Source organism: Anastrepha ludens, chromosome 2 (assembly GCF_028408465.1).
Source record: "Anastrepha ludens isolate Willacy chromosome 2, idAnaLude1.1, whole genome shotgun sequence".
Lineage (NCBI taxonomy): Eukaryota > Metazoa > Arthropoda > Insecta > Diptera > Tephritidae > Anastrepha > Anastrepha ludens.
The window spans coordinates 24241154-24255535 of record NC_071498.1 but is presented as its reverse complement, the minus strand read 5'-3'; the positions used below and the strand labels follow the sequence as shown (position 1 = coordinate 24255535).

General features: G+C 38.6%; 1 protein-coding gene across 2 annotated transcripts; it reads left to right on the top strand.

Annotated features, from left to right (window-relative positions):
• Nucleotides 1–7793: 7793 nt before the first annotated feature.
• On the top strand, nt 7794–14150 carry LOC128865384 (defective chorion protein, FC125 isoform). 2 transcript variants are annotated; one of them, XM_054105714.1, is made up of 6 exons: nt 7801–8055; nt 8129–8317; nt 8382–10722; nt 10789–11117; nt 11369–11565; nt 13520–14150. In XM_054105714.1, the coding sequence occupies exons 1-6, from the start codon at nt 8047–8049 to the stop codon at nt 14052–14054; spliced, it is 3600 nt and encodes a 1199-aa protein (XP_053961689.1). In that variant the 5' UTR covers nt 7801–8046; the 3' UTR covers nt 14055–14150. The 2 variants fall into 2 exon arrangements, with proteins under 2 accessions (XP_053961697.1, XP_053961689.1); XM_054105722.1 differs by lacking the exon at nt 13520–14150 and having other exon boundaries at nt 7794–8055; nt 11355–11462.
• The last annotated feature ends 232 nt before the right edge of the window (nt 14151–14382 follow it).

Sequence of the window (14382 nt, the reverse complement as noted above, 5' to 3'; positions counted from 1 at the left end):
GCGACGTAGTCTCGGTGAATGTCTGCAATAGATTTGCTACCATCAATAAATGTTTACTGGTGTTTGCGCGAGTGTAATGACTTTCGATTTAAGGGATTTTATCGATAAAGCTTTTAACACCTTCCCTTACAATTTCATAAATTTTTCTTTGATTTCCATGTTTTCCTCGACAATCCTCCATCAGTAAAACATTTGCCACCTTATTTCGTTTCTCCTGCACAGTTCTTATTGGGCGATCATTAATATTCAAATTATTTTAAAAAAACAGTTTGCATACTCGAACTTTCTGCCCATTGAGATGGAAATAGAAGCCATTATTATTTTCCCTTTTCTTTCTCGTACCACCTTCACGCACATAACGATATTTAGACTGAATGAGCTCCATACTATTCTGAATAAATAGTCGCTGTTTTTCGTACATAGCCAAATCCCAGTATAATCTAAAAATTATCATCCGTTCCTCTTCTGTAAATTTTTCAAAACATTTTCGCTTACACTTCTCTGTACATGGAGGTTAAATTTTTCTCTCTTTTCGAACTTTGTGACACGTAGACCTCATTTTGTATTCTTTTCCACTATTTCTCAACTTTTTGCTTACATTTCTTACCCAATTACTCTCATTTCGTTTACTCTTTACTCCTTTTTTTAGTGGACTCGTTAAAATCATCGGAGTTTCGACACCGGTTGTGTTAGCCTCAGAACTGTCTGATGTTGAATTTGGTTCGCAGTGACTGTTACTCTTACTGACAATATCGGGTGGAATGTATTTGGTATCACGTACGGAATCGTCATCATCCTCAGAAAATGAGCTCGAGCTTAATGAGTCTGATTTCATTTCAACAAAATTCACTGTTGATGTATCTACTTTTTATCTGGCATTCTTTACCCTTTCCATCTTGTTTTTTTAAAGCCATTCCCACCATTTTGGCGGATCGAGAATTAGTTTCCATTATTTTTTGACCGAAAATTACAACAATACTGACATAAATGGAAATGATTCATAGCAAATAATTTATACTTAAAAAATATTTAGTGCAAGAATGTCATAACAGTGAATAGTTCTTTAATACACTATTGCTTCACTAATACATCTTATTTGTAATAGTGTTTCAAGACAAAATAGTACTGAAATAAAAATTATTATTTTCTGCAAAAACGTCATAACACTCAAAAACACTACAGGAATTCACTCAAATTTTTACATGCACAACGTCATATCTTAAAATAATGCAATATACACGATAGAGAAAGAGATATAAAAGTGAACTTACCTTTTATTAATATTGTCACAAAACGAAATATGACACTTTTCTAGAGAACTTCACGATGTTAACCACACAAAAGCCGACGCACAACTGAGATAGTACGTTGTTGCAAATACGACGCAATAGGATATGTAATTAGAGCGAAAGGCATCTATCGCGATGCTGCGTGAAATGTTAAAACTTCGGATATAACACTTTGTCAGTTGATCAAACATATTATTTCCGATATATTAGTGATGTTAACTAAAATTTTGCGATTTTTGAGTTATGACGACGTTGCAGCAAATGAGCGATATGTACAAGTATATATGGGGAATGCTGCTGAAGTGACAGTTCTTGGCCGAATAAAAATTCGGGTCGTTCCGGTAACTATACCCTTTTTATTAAAATATGAAAATTTTAACTTTTGTTGCAAAAGTAAGCAAAATTATCAAAGTGTATCATTAGTGCGCTCAATTTACTCAATATAGTTTTTTTAACAGTTGGCAACCCTATTCAAAAATATATTCAAACTACCTTTCATACCTCTTTGGTTTGACATCAATAAAGAAGTATTTCCGTTTACATATCTACTAAATTGTATACTTCGAACAAGTGGCAGCCATCTACAAAAATATTTTCTAAAACAAGTTATTTAAATTTCTTTCGGTAGTTTTTTATTTTGTACTATTTTTTTATTCTGTATTATTTTATTTTATTGATTTTAATTTTTTTAACAGGTGGCAACCCTATTCGGAAAAATCGAAATCCGAATTAAAACTTTTCCCAACTCTTTCATTTCACATTCATATTTTTATATTAGCTTTATTTTATTAATTTTACTTGAACTACATTTTTCAAAGGCGCGGCAACACCGTTCAAAAGTATTTTTAAAATTAAGCTCTCTTAAACCTTCATTTTGACATATGTAGATATAGCAATATTTATATATTTAATTTAACTTTTTTAACAGGTGGCAGCCCTATTCAAAAATAAATTTCGAATTAAGACTTTTCAAATATCTTTCTTTTGACACCCATATTGCTACGTCGAATTTATTTCATTAATTTTACTTGCATTTAATTTTTCAAATACGTGGCAACGCCCTTCAAAACTATTTTCAAAATTAAGCCATATATGCTTAAGGCTTTTTCATGTGACACGGGTATTGTAATATTTAATTGAATTTATTAATATGTTTTAATTTACCTTTTTTAACAGGTGGCAACCCTTTTTCAAATATATTCCTAATTAAGACTTCCAATATCTTTCTTTTGACATCCATATTGGTACGTTTAATTTATTTAATTTAAATTTTCAAATACGTGGCATCACCCTTCAAAATATTTTCAGAATCAAGCCCTCTTAAGCCTTTTTCCATTTGACACAACTGATTAAAATATTAATTTAGGTTTACTTTTGTAACAGGTGGCAACTCTCCCAAATGAAGCAGCCTATTTTGAATACAGGTCATCAACTATCTACATACATACATATGTACATATGTGCAAAACTTCATGCAAATCCGGTCAGTCACAAACAAACATCTAAATTCACAAACCCACCAACATACAAACTTTCACATTATAATAGGAGGATTACCTATGAATTAATGCTACACCACCTACTTGAATTCATTCTGAAATTTCTAATTATATTCCTGACTGGAACAATAAAAATTAATCTACACAACAGTATAGCGCAAAAAATATATAAATAACCATACTGGAGCTCTCTTCGGAGTTCTTCAGAATGTAAGCTCCCAAAATCGAATTGTCCTTAATGCTGTTATCGCATTCAATTCACCACCCACAGGGAAAGTTCTAAAAACTTGAATGGTAAAGATCACTTTTCGGTAGTCATTGAAATAACAGGTAGGCCATGATTTGATTATTCGGGTTCATAATACGATATGAAAAGCTTTAGAAGACGCTTCACAAGTCTTTAACAAAGATGATGACTTCTGCGAGAAATTACTAATCTAGCTCCGATTACTGCAGGTATACCACAGCGAATCGTCCTAGGCCCATACACATTATTTACTGCTGATCTTCCACTCCTAAGCAAGATTGGTACAGTTACATATTTAGTTACATATGCAGACGAGACTGTCCTTATATCATCGAGTCATAGCGGCTGTTAGTAACACAGTTTTACGAGAAAATAGCCGTAATATATGTAATTACAAGTAAATCCTACCAAATACATATACGCAATTCACGTTCGCGCTAAAACGGGAAACCTGTCTTGCAGTCACCTTATTTAACCAGGAGCTTCCACGAACTTCTCTTCTTCTTCTTAATTGGTGCGATAGCCTCTTACGCGATTTTGGCCAAGTTTAACAAAGCGCGCCAGTCGTTTCTTTCTCATGCTAACCGGCGCAAGTTGGACACACCAAGTGAAGCCAAGTACTTCTCCACCTGATCTTTCCAACGCAGAGAAAGCCTTTCCACCAAGCTGATGCCGTTAAATATCTGACCTATCTAATGACTAAACGCAAACAACTTGGCTTAAAGCTCACGCCCCTATACTGGTTAATAGGTTCTAGATCAGTATTGTCGTTGGAAAGTAAGCTCCTACTATACAAGCCACCCACCTTTAACCCCATATGGACCTATGGCATTGAACTACGGGGTGCAGCCGCTAAAACGAATACGGGCATTATTGAAAGATTTCAAGCAAAAACATTGAGGATGATTGCGGGGGAGCCGAGACGTAGTAGCGTCCATTGTCTCTTTTGCCATGTGCGATATGGGAAAGATTGCGGCCAAGCTTTTATCAAAGTACATTTCATCAAATAACCACGTTATTTTACTGTTGGCAAGTTGCTTTTCGTAGCAAACAAGGTACGAACTCCTCCTCCAGAACCATGCGTCTACCGTTCTTTCTTGCAAACATCACGTAAATGATTTGTATGCTGATTTTTTATCTGCGAAAGTGTGTTATCGCATAGGCATACACGTAGTACTGGAAGAGTGCGCAAAGTCCGGGAAGTGGTGCAAATATATTCCGGGGGTGGTACAACATTGTACCATCAGTACCTTTGAGTGGTATTACATGTGTACCATCAGTCTTCTATCGACAAGTAGTAAAGCTAAGTATATAATTAAATTTGTATATCATTTAATGGTGAAAAATTTAAGTTATACAAAAATAGTATTCTTATTCAAACATATTTTTTATTCGAAATAAACGTAAAGTACCTTCTACTCAAATATGAACGAGACGATGATTTGTTTACAGTAGCACAGAAAACAAACTATGTGACATATCACGCTGAAATTTGCCATGTAAGCTTATAACAGTCCTACCAAAAAACAAACAATTTATTTTTGCCATTGTCATCCGCGGACCGTTTTATTGATACCGTCTCGTTCATATTTGAGCAGAAGGTATCTTAGCTTCATAAAAAATGTCCGGAATCTACTGATTTTCAGTATGATACGTGGCAAAGCAATTCATGCAAAGTGGTATATTACATTGCTGACAAATTTGTTTTGTTCTGGTTTGCTTTTTTTCTAGCGCACATTTGGAGCAACGTCTGCGAGTTTGAATTGGCACCGGCAAATGCAAAGATACGTTGCCCGGCTGTCTCTGACGTTTAGATAAGCGACCTGATGATTGGGATCTGCGGACGGCTGCAGTTTTGTTACCTTCTGATATTAATGACTCAGTTAATGTTTTTAGAAATTCGATGGAAGGAAGTTTTTCTCTTCTAAGGTCGCAGAAAATTATCCAGGAATCTACTGCGGAAAACATTAGTAGACGGTAGAAAACCTTTTCCCACCATTTTGTAGACTTCCTATCGTATTCGTAAATTCCTGCCATTTGGTCGGCGCGATCCGCCGGCTCCTCCCATTGCTTCTCGGTAAAACTTTATAGATTCAGGGCATGATACTGATATTTTTTTTCATCTTTCAACGTTTTATTAACTGTTGTCATTGTTGACGTATGACAGTTGCTTAGCACCATAACTTCCTTTGTATCTTGCCACTTAACGCAAAGAAGGCCAGATGTGCTGACCCTGAATGAAGACTCGCTTCTTTTTAATTTCTCATCTAATACTGGTCGATTTTTTCTGTTTCGCATGCATGTTCCTAAAGCTGGGAACTCTAGCGTCTCAAGTAGATTCACAGAAGTAAAAAATCTATCGAAACATACCGTCACATCACGTTCTCTAATTGTACTCACTAAGCTTTTAACCACACGTTCTCCCAAAGTACCATCGCACTGATTTAGTTCCCTTCCATTATATATTTTAAAATCATATGTATACCCGGTCTCAGAGTCGCATCGCAGCCACTTTTTTATACCACGTTTTACTGGCTTGAGTGGCATATATTGTTTTAAGGACGATCTTCCTTTAAATTTCGTCATTGATTCATCAATACTCTGCCTAGTACTACGAGTATCCTGTCGGTATTTCTGAAATGTATTTTCAGACACTCGACAACATCATCTATATAATATGTTTTGCTACAGTCCATTGGCTTTTGAGGAGGTGCGAAATATAATTTTGATGATAAAAATTTATAGCGGTCACGAGATATAGCAGACTTAATAGAATAATTACTCATGGAACTTTGCCGGAACTTTGTTATAAGACATAACAAACATACGTCCTAGGAGAATTTGTATTTCTCCAACATCAGTTTTTAAAATATTAGTCCATTTTTTTGCTCTTCGAAATTCATTAACGCGCTCATTTGCGCATTGTACGATATACATGCATAGGCTAAGAGGGAACAGCTTATGAAAAATTTCGATTGCCGAAGAAGTACGGGGGATTCCTGGATTTATATTACACTCACGATAATCACTTACAAAATGCTTAGGAACAAAATTTCCTTCAGGAGAAGACCATAACCTTCTTTGTTGTTTATAGGGTTCTTCTAATTCATCCATCGAAATGGTGCTTTCAACTTCTGACAGTTCACTTTTCGACGATGAAGATGAACTAGATTCCTCGTCCTGCAAACCCGATTTCGGCTCATAATTGTCATCACTTCCGCTGGAAAAATCACTTTCTACATTTTCGGCATCTGAGTCCAGTATTTCATCCAGCAGCATTTCTGTTATTTCATCTGTTCTTAGTTTTTTTGACATGGTATCACTTTATAAAAAAAAGAGGTCACTTAGTTATTGCAAATAAGCACTGCTGATACACATAGGTACCGCTACAAAAGACTGCTGGTATTATTACTCGTATATTATTTTCATTAATTATACTTACATTTGAAGAGGGAATGATTATATCCAATTTTATAAATTTTTTTGGCACCTCACACCTTCTTTTACAATATTTTTAGCACAAAATCAAACACGTGTCAGAAACCTTCGCTATTTCACTCAAAACTGTGCACGCTACGAGAGAGAAAATGAATTAATGTTTCCATGTACCGTTAGATAACATAAAAAGCCTGCTTTGGTACATGTTATATTGAGTTTAGCATCGATTTTTGGGATTTAGACCTTTATAAACATTTAGTGGTACATATGGTGTACCAGGAGGTTCGAAAGGGTTAAATATAAATTTCTAATATTTTCAAGTTGTAAAAAGAGCTCTCTCAAGGATTGTCGCTCTCTGTAGTTTTGTTCATAACTTGACTTTTGATCAAGTCAAATTGCCTGGATTGCCATTTGTTTCACAAGAACGGGCGAAGACTTGGTTTGGCTTGCTCTCCAAACGCGAATGTGGTCACTAAGGTCTGAATGCAGTCTGAGGTGAGCTTTGATGAAATATTCAAATCCTCCTAATAAGTAAACTCACCCATTTACGCATACATAAGAATATTGATCAGATTACTTGAGGGAGGGGAAATTCAATTGAAAGCATAGACTCACAGTCGAATTGGGCACACAGGGCCAGTGTTTACTTATTATGGAAAACGGTAACATGTATACACACGCACATACATACATATGTAAGTATGTATATTTTTACGAATCACTTTGCAGAAATCTTCACTGGCTACGCGACTGTGTATGGACTAATGGCTGTATATGTGACAATTTCAAGCTTACGCTCTGTTTGGGGTCTAACTATCGCTTATCAAGCAAAAAACTACAATAAATGAAGAAAATGCTATAATACTTTTTTGTACATACATATGTGTGTGTATGTATGTATGTATGTATGTATGTATGTATATATATGTATCTGAATGTACTTGAATTTTTGTTTTTGATGAAAGCACGGAACTGCTTTTGGTATGCGAGTACATATACACATACATATGTACATACATACACGGCTGCATCTGCATATACATATTTGGTTGAATATTTGGCTTTCTTGTTGTACTCAGTGCGTGCAATTCTGTGCTGTTTATTTGCTACGAGTATTTTTTTATTTAGTTAACGATTTTAGAACCTTCACTGTTGTTGTTTTTGTTTTCTGCATTTTTTGCAGTTTCAGCTGGCTGGCTGGCCTTTTGGGTAAAAATGTTGTTGAAACAACTTCCCACTTTTTAATGCTTTTGTTGAAGTGGCCACAATTATAGTGGAAAAATAAAAAGTTCGACGTCTGCAATTTATTTGATTGCAAAAATCTATTTGTGCATGTGGGGCAAGTGATTACAGTTAGTCTGAAGTTGAACGTGTCGTTGTACGACTCGCTGTGGCTACCATTTAACAAAAAACGGATTATTAAAAAAGTCGTTCGCAGTATTGAATATCCTTATTAAGAAAAAAAAAAAAAATAAACAAAAAAAAAATAATTCTAAAATTTTAAATAAATTAGTCCTTGTGCGTTCGCAAATTTTATGCGAGTTTGAGAAAGTTGTAAATGCATGAGTGAGAGATGATTTGGGTATGAATAATTCATTAAAGTACAACGGTCTATTTTTTGCTGTTGCTAAGCTTCTGTATTATTTTCGTTATAGTTTAAACGTTGTGCTTTAGTGGCATTTTTGCTGGCCATATCCGTGTCGTCGTTCGTGTCTAGTCAGGATAAAGCCGCTCCTACACGGCAAAATGATTCTCCTGCCGGTATGGATGAAGATACAATCGATCTGACGCCATCTATAGAACTTGTATCGGAAAAAACCGAAGGCGATCGTGGTGCTGACCAGGTTAGAGTTACCAGTTTCAACGAAAAACCCACTTCAATTGTAATGTATTGAGTTTGCTTTACAGATTGTGGGCCAGTCGTCATTGTCGCCATTACTTGGACAGAGCCTCCTCACGCCAGGACCAATAAACACATTAAGTTTACTATTTCCAGCGCTGAGTTCAGCGCTTTTATGGGGTAACCTATTTCCTCCGTTATCATTTTTAGGTCCACAGGCGCTGCTGGGCTCAACACAAGTGTTGGGCAGTTCACAGTCCGACCAGCTGCCGTCTGCATCAAAGGTGGTGTTAGTGTTAGCTGAAGATCGTGACCCTCATGTTGCCATGAGAGCCGCTAATCAGGAAGCTGCACGTACAATTCGTCAAAATGATGTGTTCGGCCAGCTGCTGAGTCAAATACGTCAAGCTGATTTGGGGCAAATGTTGTCGCAGTCGTTAGAGCAAATGCAGCAGCAAATTCCTGCACAACTGTTACAGCAAAATGCGGAGCAATTTTTGCAGCAGATTGTATCACAAGACGTATCGCAGTCGTTGGGCCAGATGTTGTCGCAAACGTTTCAACCATTGCCCGGTTTAGATCTTTCTCAGCTTCCGTTGTTGGGGCAAGCACCACCGTCCGGTGAGCCCGCAGTGGTTGCCGCCTTAGATCAGGCAGAGGGCGGCAGTGAGGCCGCTGCTGCAGCCGATGATGTACTAACACCGAATACGCCAGCCTTCCAAATTCCAAACATTCAATCAGCCATAGACGCTAGCACTCAAATGTTGGGTCAAGTTTTTCAACAACCCAATGCTGATGCAAATTCTGGTTTTCAGCTCCCAAATATTCAATCAGCTCTCGATGCAGGCACCCAAATGCTTGGACAAGCCTTTCAGCAAACTAATGCGGATGGATCTTCTGGTGGATTTCAATTTCCCAACATTCAGTCTGTCATAGATTCTGGCTCTCAAATGCTCAGCCAAAGTGGGGGTTTATTCAATCTTCGTCCGTTGCAATCGTTAGACCCGCCTATGTCTGATTCAGATGCAGAGCCAGCAGCTTCGCAGATTTCTGAAGTGCGCGTGAAACCGGATGTAAGTCCAACTGCTCAAAATGAACGAAAAATGCAAACAGCCGCAGGTATGGATGAATTAAAAATGCTTTCCGCCATGCAAAAAGCTTTCATCCATAAGAAGTTACCTATATTATGGTTCCGTATGCCATCCGACTCACCTGAAAGGGACGATGACTTTGAATTGAAACACCATGCAAATTCTAAAAACAAAAATATGGATGAACAACTCGAATCCAAATTGCAAGCTTTTGAACGTCAGGTTATAGCTGAATTAAAGTTCCTGCAGGATATTGAGCGTAAGGCTAAGGAAATGCGGGCGGCCTCAAAAGCAGGAGCCACCGACAAAACTTCCAAGGATGCCACCAATCACCATGCAAGCATCCTGAGTAAGATACCGGTGCATAAGATAACACGAGCTGATATCGAGAAAGCTCTGAACGATGATTACGTGAAAAAACTGTTACATATGGCCGCAATCACAAATCGGAAAGCAAGTGAGAAGACGCTCAATGGCGCTCCTAGTAAGCGCCAAACCATGACTTCTAAATCCTCCATAACACCAAGGCAAATGTCAAGAGACGAAATTATGCGGTTGCTAGCCTATGCATATCGAATGGCGAATGCTAATGGCATACAGATGATGGAAGTTTCCGATTCTAAGAAGCTAAACAAGCCACCTCAGTCCGATTCGGAGGGCTCTGCAAAACAGTTAAATGACGAGAATTGGTTAAGAAATTCGAAAGCGAGACAATGGGAAGGCGAACGCATGCAGATGCTTCGTATGCAAAATTTTGAACAGAATCCCACAAGGATGTCTATGGATAGGCAAATGCCGGAAAAAACGACAGCAATGGGACGTCAATCGTTGGATGAACAAACACCACCAATTAATGAAAATCCAATGCAAACAAAACCTATGCCAATGGAACAACAACGCCCAGCAATGCAACAAATGCAGAGGATGCAGTCGCCTTTTACCGCAGATCAACGGCAATGGATTGACCCGAATATGGGTATGCGCAGTTGGATGCAAGAAAATACCCAAATGCCTGTGCAAAGGCAGTGGATCGACACACAGTCACAGAGATTCCCAAGCGAAAATACTCAACAGCCACCAGCTACTACAGAGCAATCGCTACCTGCAATGCCGATCTTAATGGCAATGCAGCAGCCGCCTATGATGATGGAAGAGCCTAGGATGGCAATGCAACTACCGCAGGCGGACACGCAAGGAGGTGACGGGATGATGTTACAACAGATGCACCCTGAGATGCAACGACAAATGCAGGAGCTAGATATGCTAGGCTTGGCCACTCCACAAATGCCCGATAATGAGGGAAAAGCTCGTTTTAAAGGTAATCTATTCGGCATTTTACGCGATAATGTTATTTTTACCCCAACTGACTCAATTGTACGATCAGGCCACATGTTTCTCGATGATTTTGGCAAGATCCTTAAAGGTAAAGGCAAAGGCAAAGGCGTAAGACCTACAATTATTAACTACTATTACAATGCGGGCGGCCGTCGACCCAGCCACGTATATAGTACCTACGCCGGTACCAGTTACGGTGGTGGCCCGAGCTATGGCACGAGCTACGGCCCGAGCTATGGCCAGAGCTATGGCCCGAGCTATGGCACGAGCTATGGCCAGAGCTATAGCCAGAGTTATGGTGGAAGTTCCGGAGGAGCTTATAGAATGGCTGTAGGCGATGATGAAATTCAAGCAATGCTTAAGGAACACAACCACATGGTAAGAAACTTTAGTTGCATTAGCTTTAGCTATTTATGTTATTTGTCTTAGTTTGTTGTTTACCTTAATACATAAAAAAACCGTATTTTGATATGCTTAGACGTAGTACTAAGTTCATACATACAAATCATCGCAGTTATCTGTAGCGTATCATTTAACATTTCGTTACTAATTACGCCATTCATGCTCATCACGATTTTGTTTTTGGTTTCTGTGCAAACTTGATATCATTAACAGGCGACGCATTTCAGGAAATGATGCCCAACACAGACCCCATACCCGTTATTGCTGCATACGCGCCAACCGCCACATTCCAGTCAACGACACCACCAGCCACTGACAACCTCAACCAGAAGCAGCCCGTCACAGAAACCTTTCCGCATAATGATAAGCATAATTCAGCAGCAACTGCTACCCCTCCAATCGCACATACATCAAAGATGTCAAGGTTAGATTGTAAGTTAAGGTTAAACGGTATTCTAGATGGGGGGAAACATTTTGGGGGTCATTGCGCCAGACATAAAAGAAACGCCAACTTTGGTACGCTACAAACGATTGACGCAAACTCGCTAAATGAGCTCCGCAAAACGTACAGGGAATCATTAAAAGAGATAACTTTAAAACCCGATGAGGATCCGGCCGAAGCGCTGATGCGATACAACGCCGCTTCTATACGACAGGCTTTGGAGCAAGCAAACCACGAACCGATAGAAGTAAGTACTGGCGAAGCAGTGGTGCCAACAATTCAGACCAAAAACAATGCACCATATTATGATGCCTCAGCGCATAATCACTATAAGTTGATGGGACCGCCAGCTAGCGCACAACAACAACGAAGTTCTGCAAATATTTCTTTTAATCAGAATCAGCCAATAGAGAAAAAGGGTTCTGCGGCAGCTGTTAACGATCCTCAGCAAACGTCTTTGAATCTAAAGACAGCCAATATTGATGAGACGCAAAAAATACTTTCTAATCTCCCCGAAGGGGAGCTAAAATCCGTTTTGGAACTTATCAGTCACCAAATGCAAACGTGTTGCGATAAATGCCGAGAGCGTATTATAACCAGCATAAAGGTGAACATTAAGGAGGGTTCTAAAGAGGGCTCTAAAAAGGAAAGCCAACATAGCTCGGAGAAGACTGAGCTACATTTAACAAAAGCGGAAGATGCTGGTAAATCTAGACGAGCAAATCTAGATAAAGACGACGAGCAATTCGCCAAGTGGTTACACGAAATGGAAGCCAAAGGTTATGACTCCAAATACTTGACCAAGTCTCATCATTGGGAATACTTGAATAGCGGCAAATTGGCGCTAGCTTTGGAAAGCAATGAACAACAGGCTGATAACAAGATTGCAAAGAAAACTATTAAGCAGTCCTTAAAGCGGTATACGCAAGTGAATTCCTTAGTGAATGATGAAGAGCTTAGAAACACAAATGCCATTACGTCCAATAGCACCAAAGGAAAAGCGTTTGCCAAAAAGACGCCAGTAGTTAGCTACCCGAACAAAGAGCATATTCACGTAGTAAATGATGAGTTGCGTCATTTAAATGATTACTCAGAAGAAGTCACATCTAGTCCATATGTGATGCGTGGTAAATTCAAGAATAGCAGAGTGAGAAGCCATAGTGGTAAGGCCGCTGTAACGGCGCCAGTAAAGTTTAGTGCAATGTCCCAGCAACTGCCTGCCGGCAACAATGCCGGCGCGGACAATGCTAAGGTTGTCGAACTATTAAGTTTACTTTACGATTTGAGTCCCAAAACAGAGAGCGCCAACAGTAAACCCACACAACTTTCAGTAATGGTTATGCCGATTGTGGCGACGTCGACGGAGGGTCCAGAGAAAGGGAACACGACGAGTAGGAGCCGAACCAAACGAATGCGATCCAGACGTAAGCCGAAATCAGACAAACCAACGACTGCACATGCGGACGAAAATAATGTTGGTGCGCGCTGAAAACCGATGATAAATTTGTTAGTTTTTACACTCATCTTAATTGTTTACAAACAGTGTGTAAACATATACATATGTACATACAAATATCATACAATACACATATGTAGATGTGTGTGTTACTCATATCCAACACAAATACAAAGGCCAGTTAAATATGTTTTGAAAGTTTGACACCAAGCGGGCTTATGGACCTTGACTTTCACGAATACTGCGCGGTAGAACGTGAGGTTTTATGAAAATTACTGTTAAACGAATACATCTAACTTTAAGTTTTTTTTTTAATATATTTTTTCTTTATTGTTTGTATGATCATTAATTTTATTTAAATTTTATTCATTTTCGAAATTTTTCTGCATTCTTATCATTTCATGCGCATAAAATCAATTTGTACATTGACCATCGAATCTGCTCATCTCATAAAATCATTGAAATATCACATTAATTCAGCTGCAATGAAAGTCTAGAAACTCCATTTCATTCGAAGGATCCCGAAGAAGTAGGTTCCCTTTTCAGTTATAGTCCGAAAATGTTTGAACCTTTTATGGGTTTACAATCCGTACCCGCCTACGAAAGCGATCCCTGGAATTATAAACCATATGACTTGCATCACCCGCTCTATGAGAGTGACGGCAGTTATGAACCTTATATCAACAACAAACGCACGAAACGAAATACCCACACGCGCACCAACCACATACTCACGCCTAGTATTCTGGACTATTTTCTAAAGATACGCGCGAATTTCGAAAAGAGCTTTCCTCAGCTATACAAAACCTTGCGTGATCAGCAACGCGCTCTTAATTTGACACGCGTATCCGTTAAACCGCCTGTGATACCTGAGGAAGTCGCGTATCCCCCAACAGAACTGGGTGCTGCCGAAATGTTGCCATCGGATTTGAGCTCCACTCCAAGCAATGAACCCACGCCTAAAAGTGATGATGGCATAGATTATTTCTTATTTGACGACGATGATGATGATTAGCTTCTTACAAAATATTATACAAAATTATTGACAGTGGCCTTCATGAAATGTGTAAAATAATGTACAATAAAGATACAATTAAATGGATGTTCTTGAGATCAAGTGACATTTATGGGGCGGGATGGAGGTTTATGGGTGTAACATAAGGGTTAACTAATGGCATATCTATAAAAAAATATTGATCAAAATACGTCTTCTACTATGTTTTGCAACGAGTTGAATACACGAGTTATTTTTCCGGAAAAGTAGAAATCTTAACATGGGTTAAAATTTGGGGATAAACGATTTTCGAGTTGAGCTAAGCCTCAAGCCAGCTGTTCAGGGTAGA

Coding starts and splice junctions, on each gene's coding strand:
- LOC128865384 (XM_054105714.1), top strand. Junction 8,318..8,381: donor GCGATCGTGGTGCTGACCAG/GTTAGAGTTACC, acceptor TTTGCTTTACAG/ATTGTGGGCCAGTCGTCATT. Junction 10,723..10,788: donor GGGAAAAGCTCGTTTTAAAG/GTAATCTATTCG, acceptor TTGTACGATCAG/GCCACATGTTTCTCGATGAT.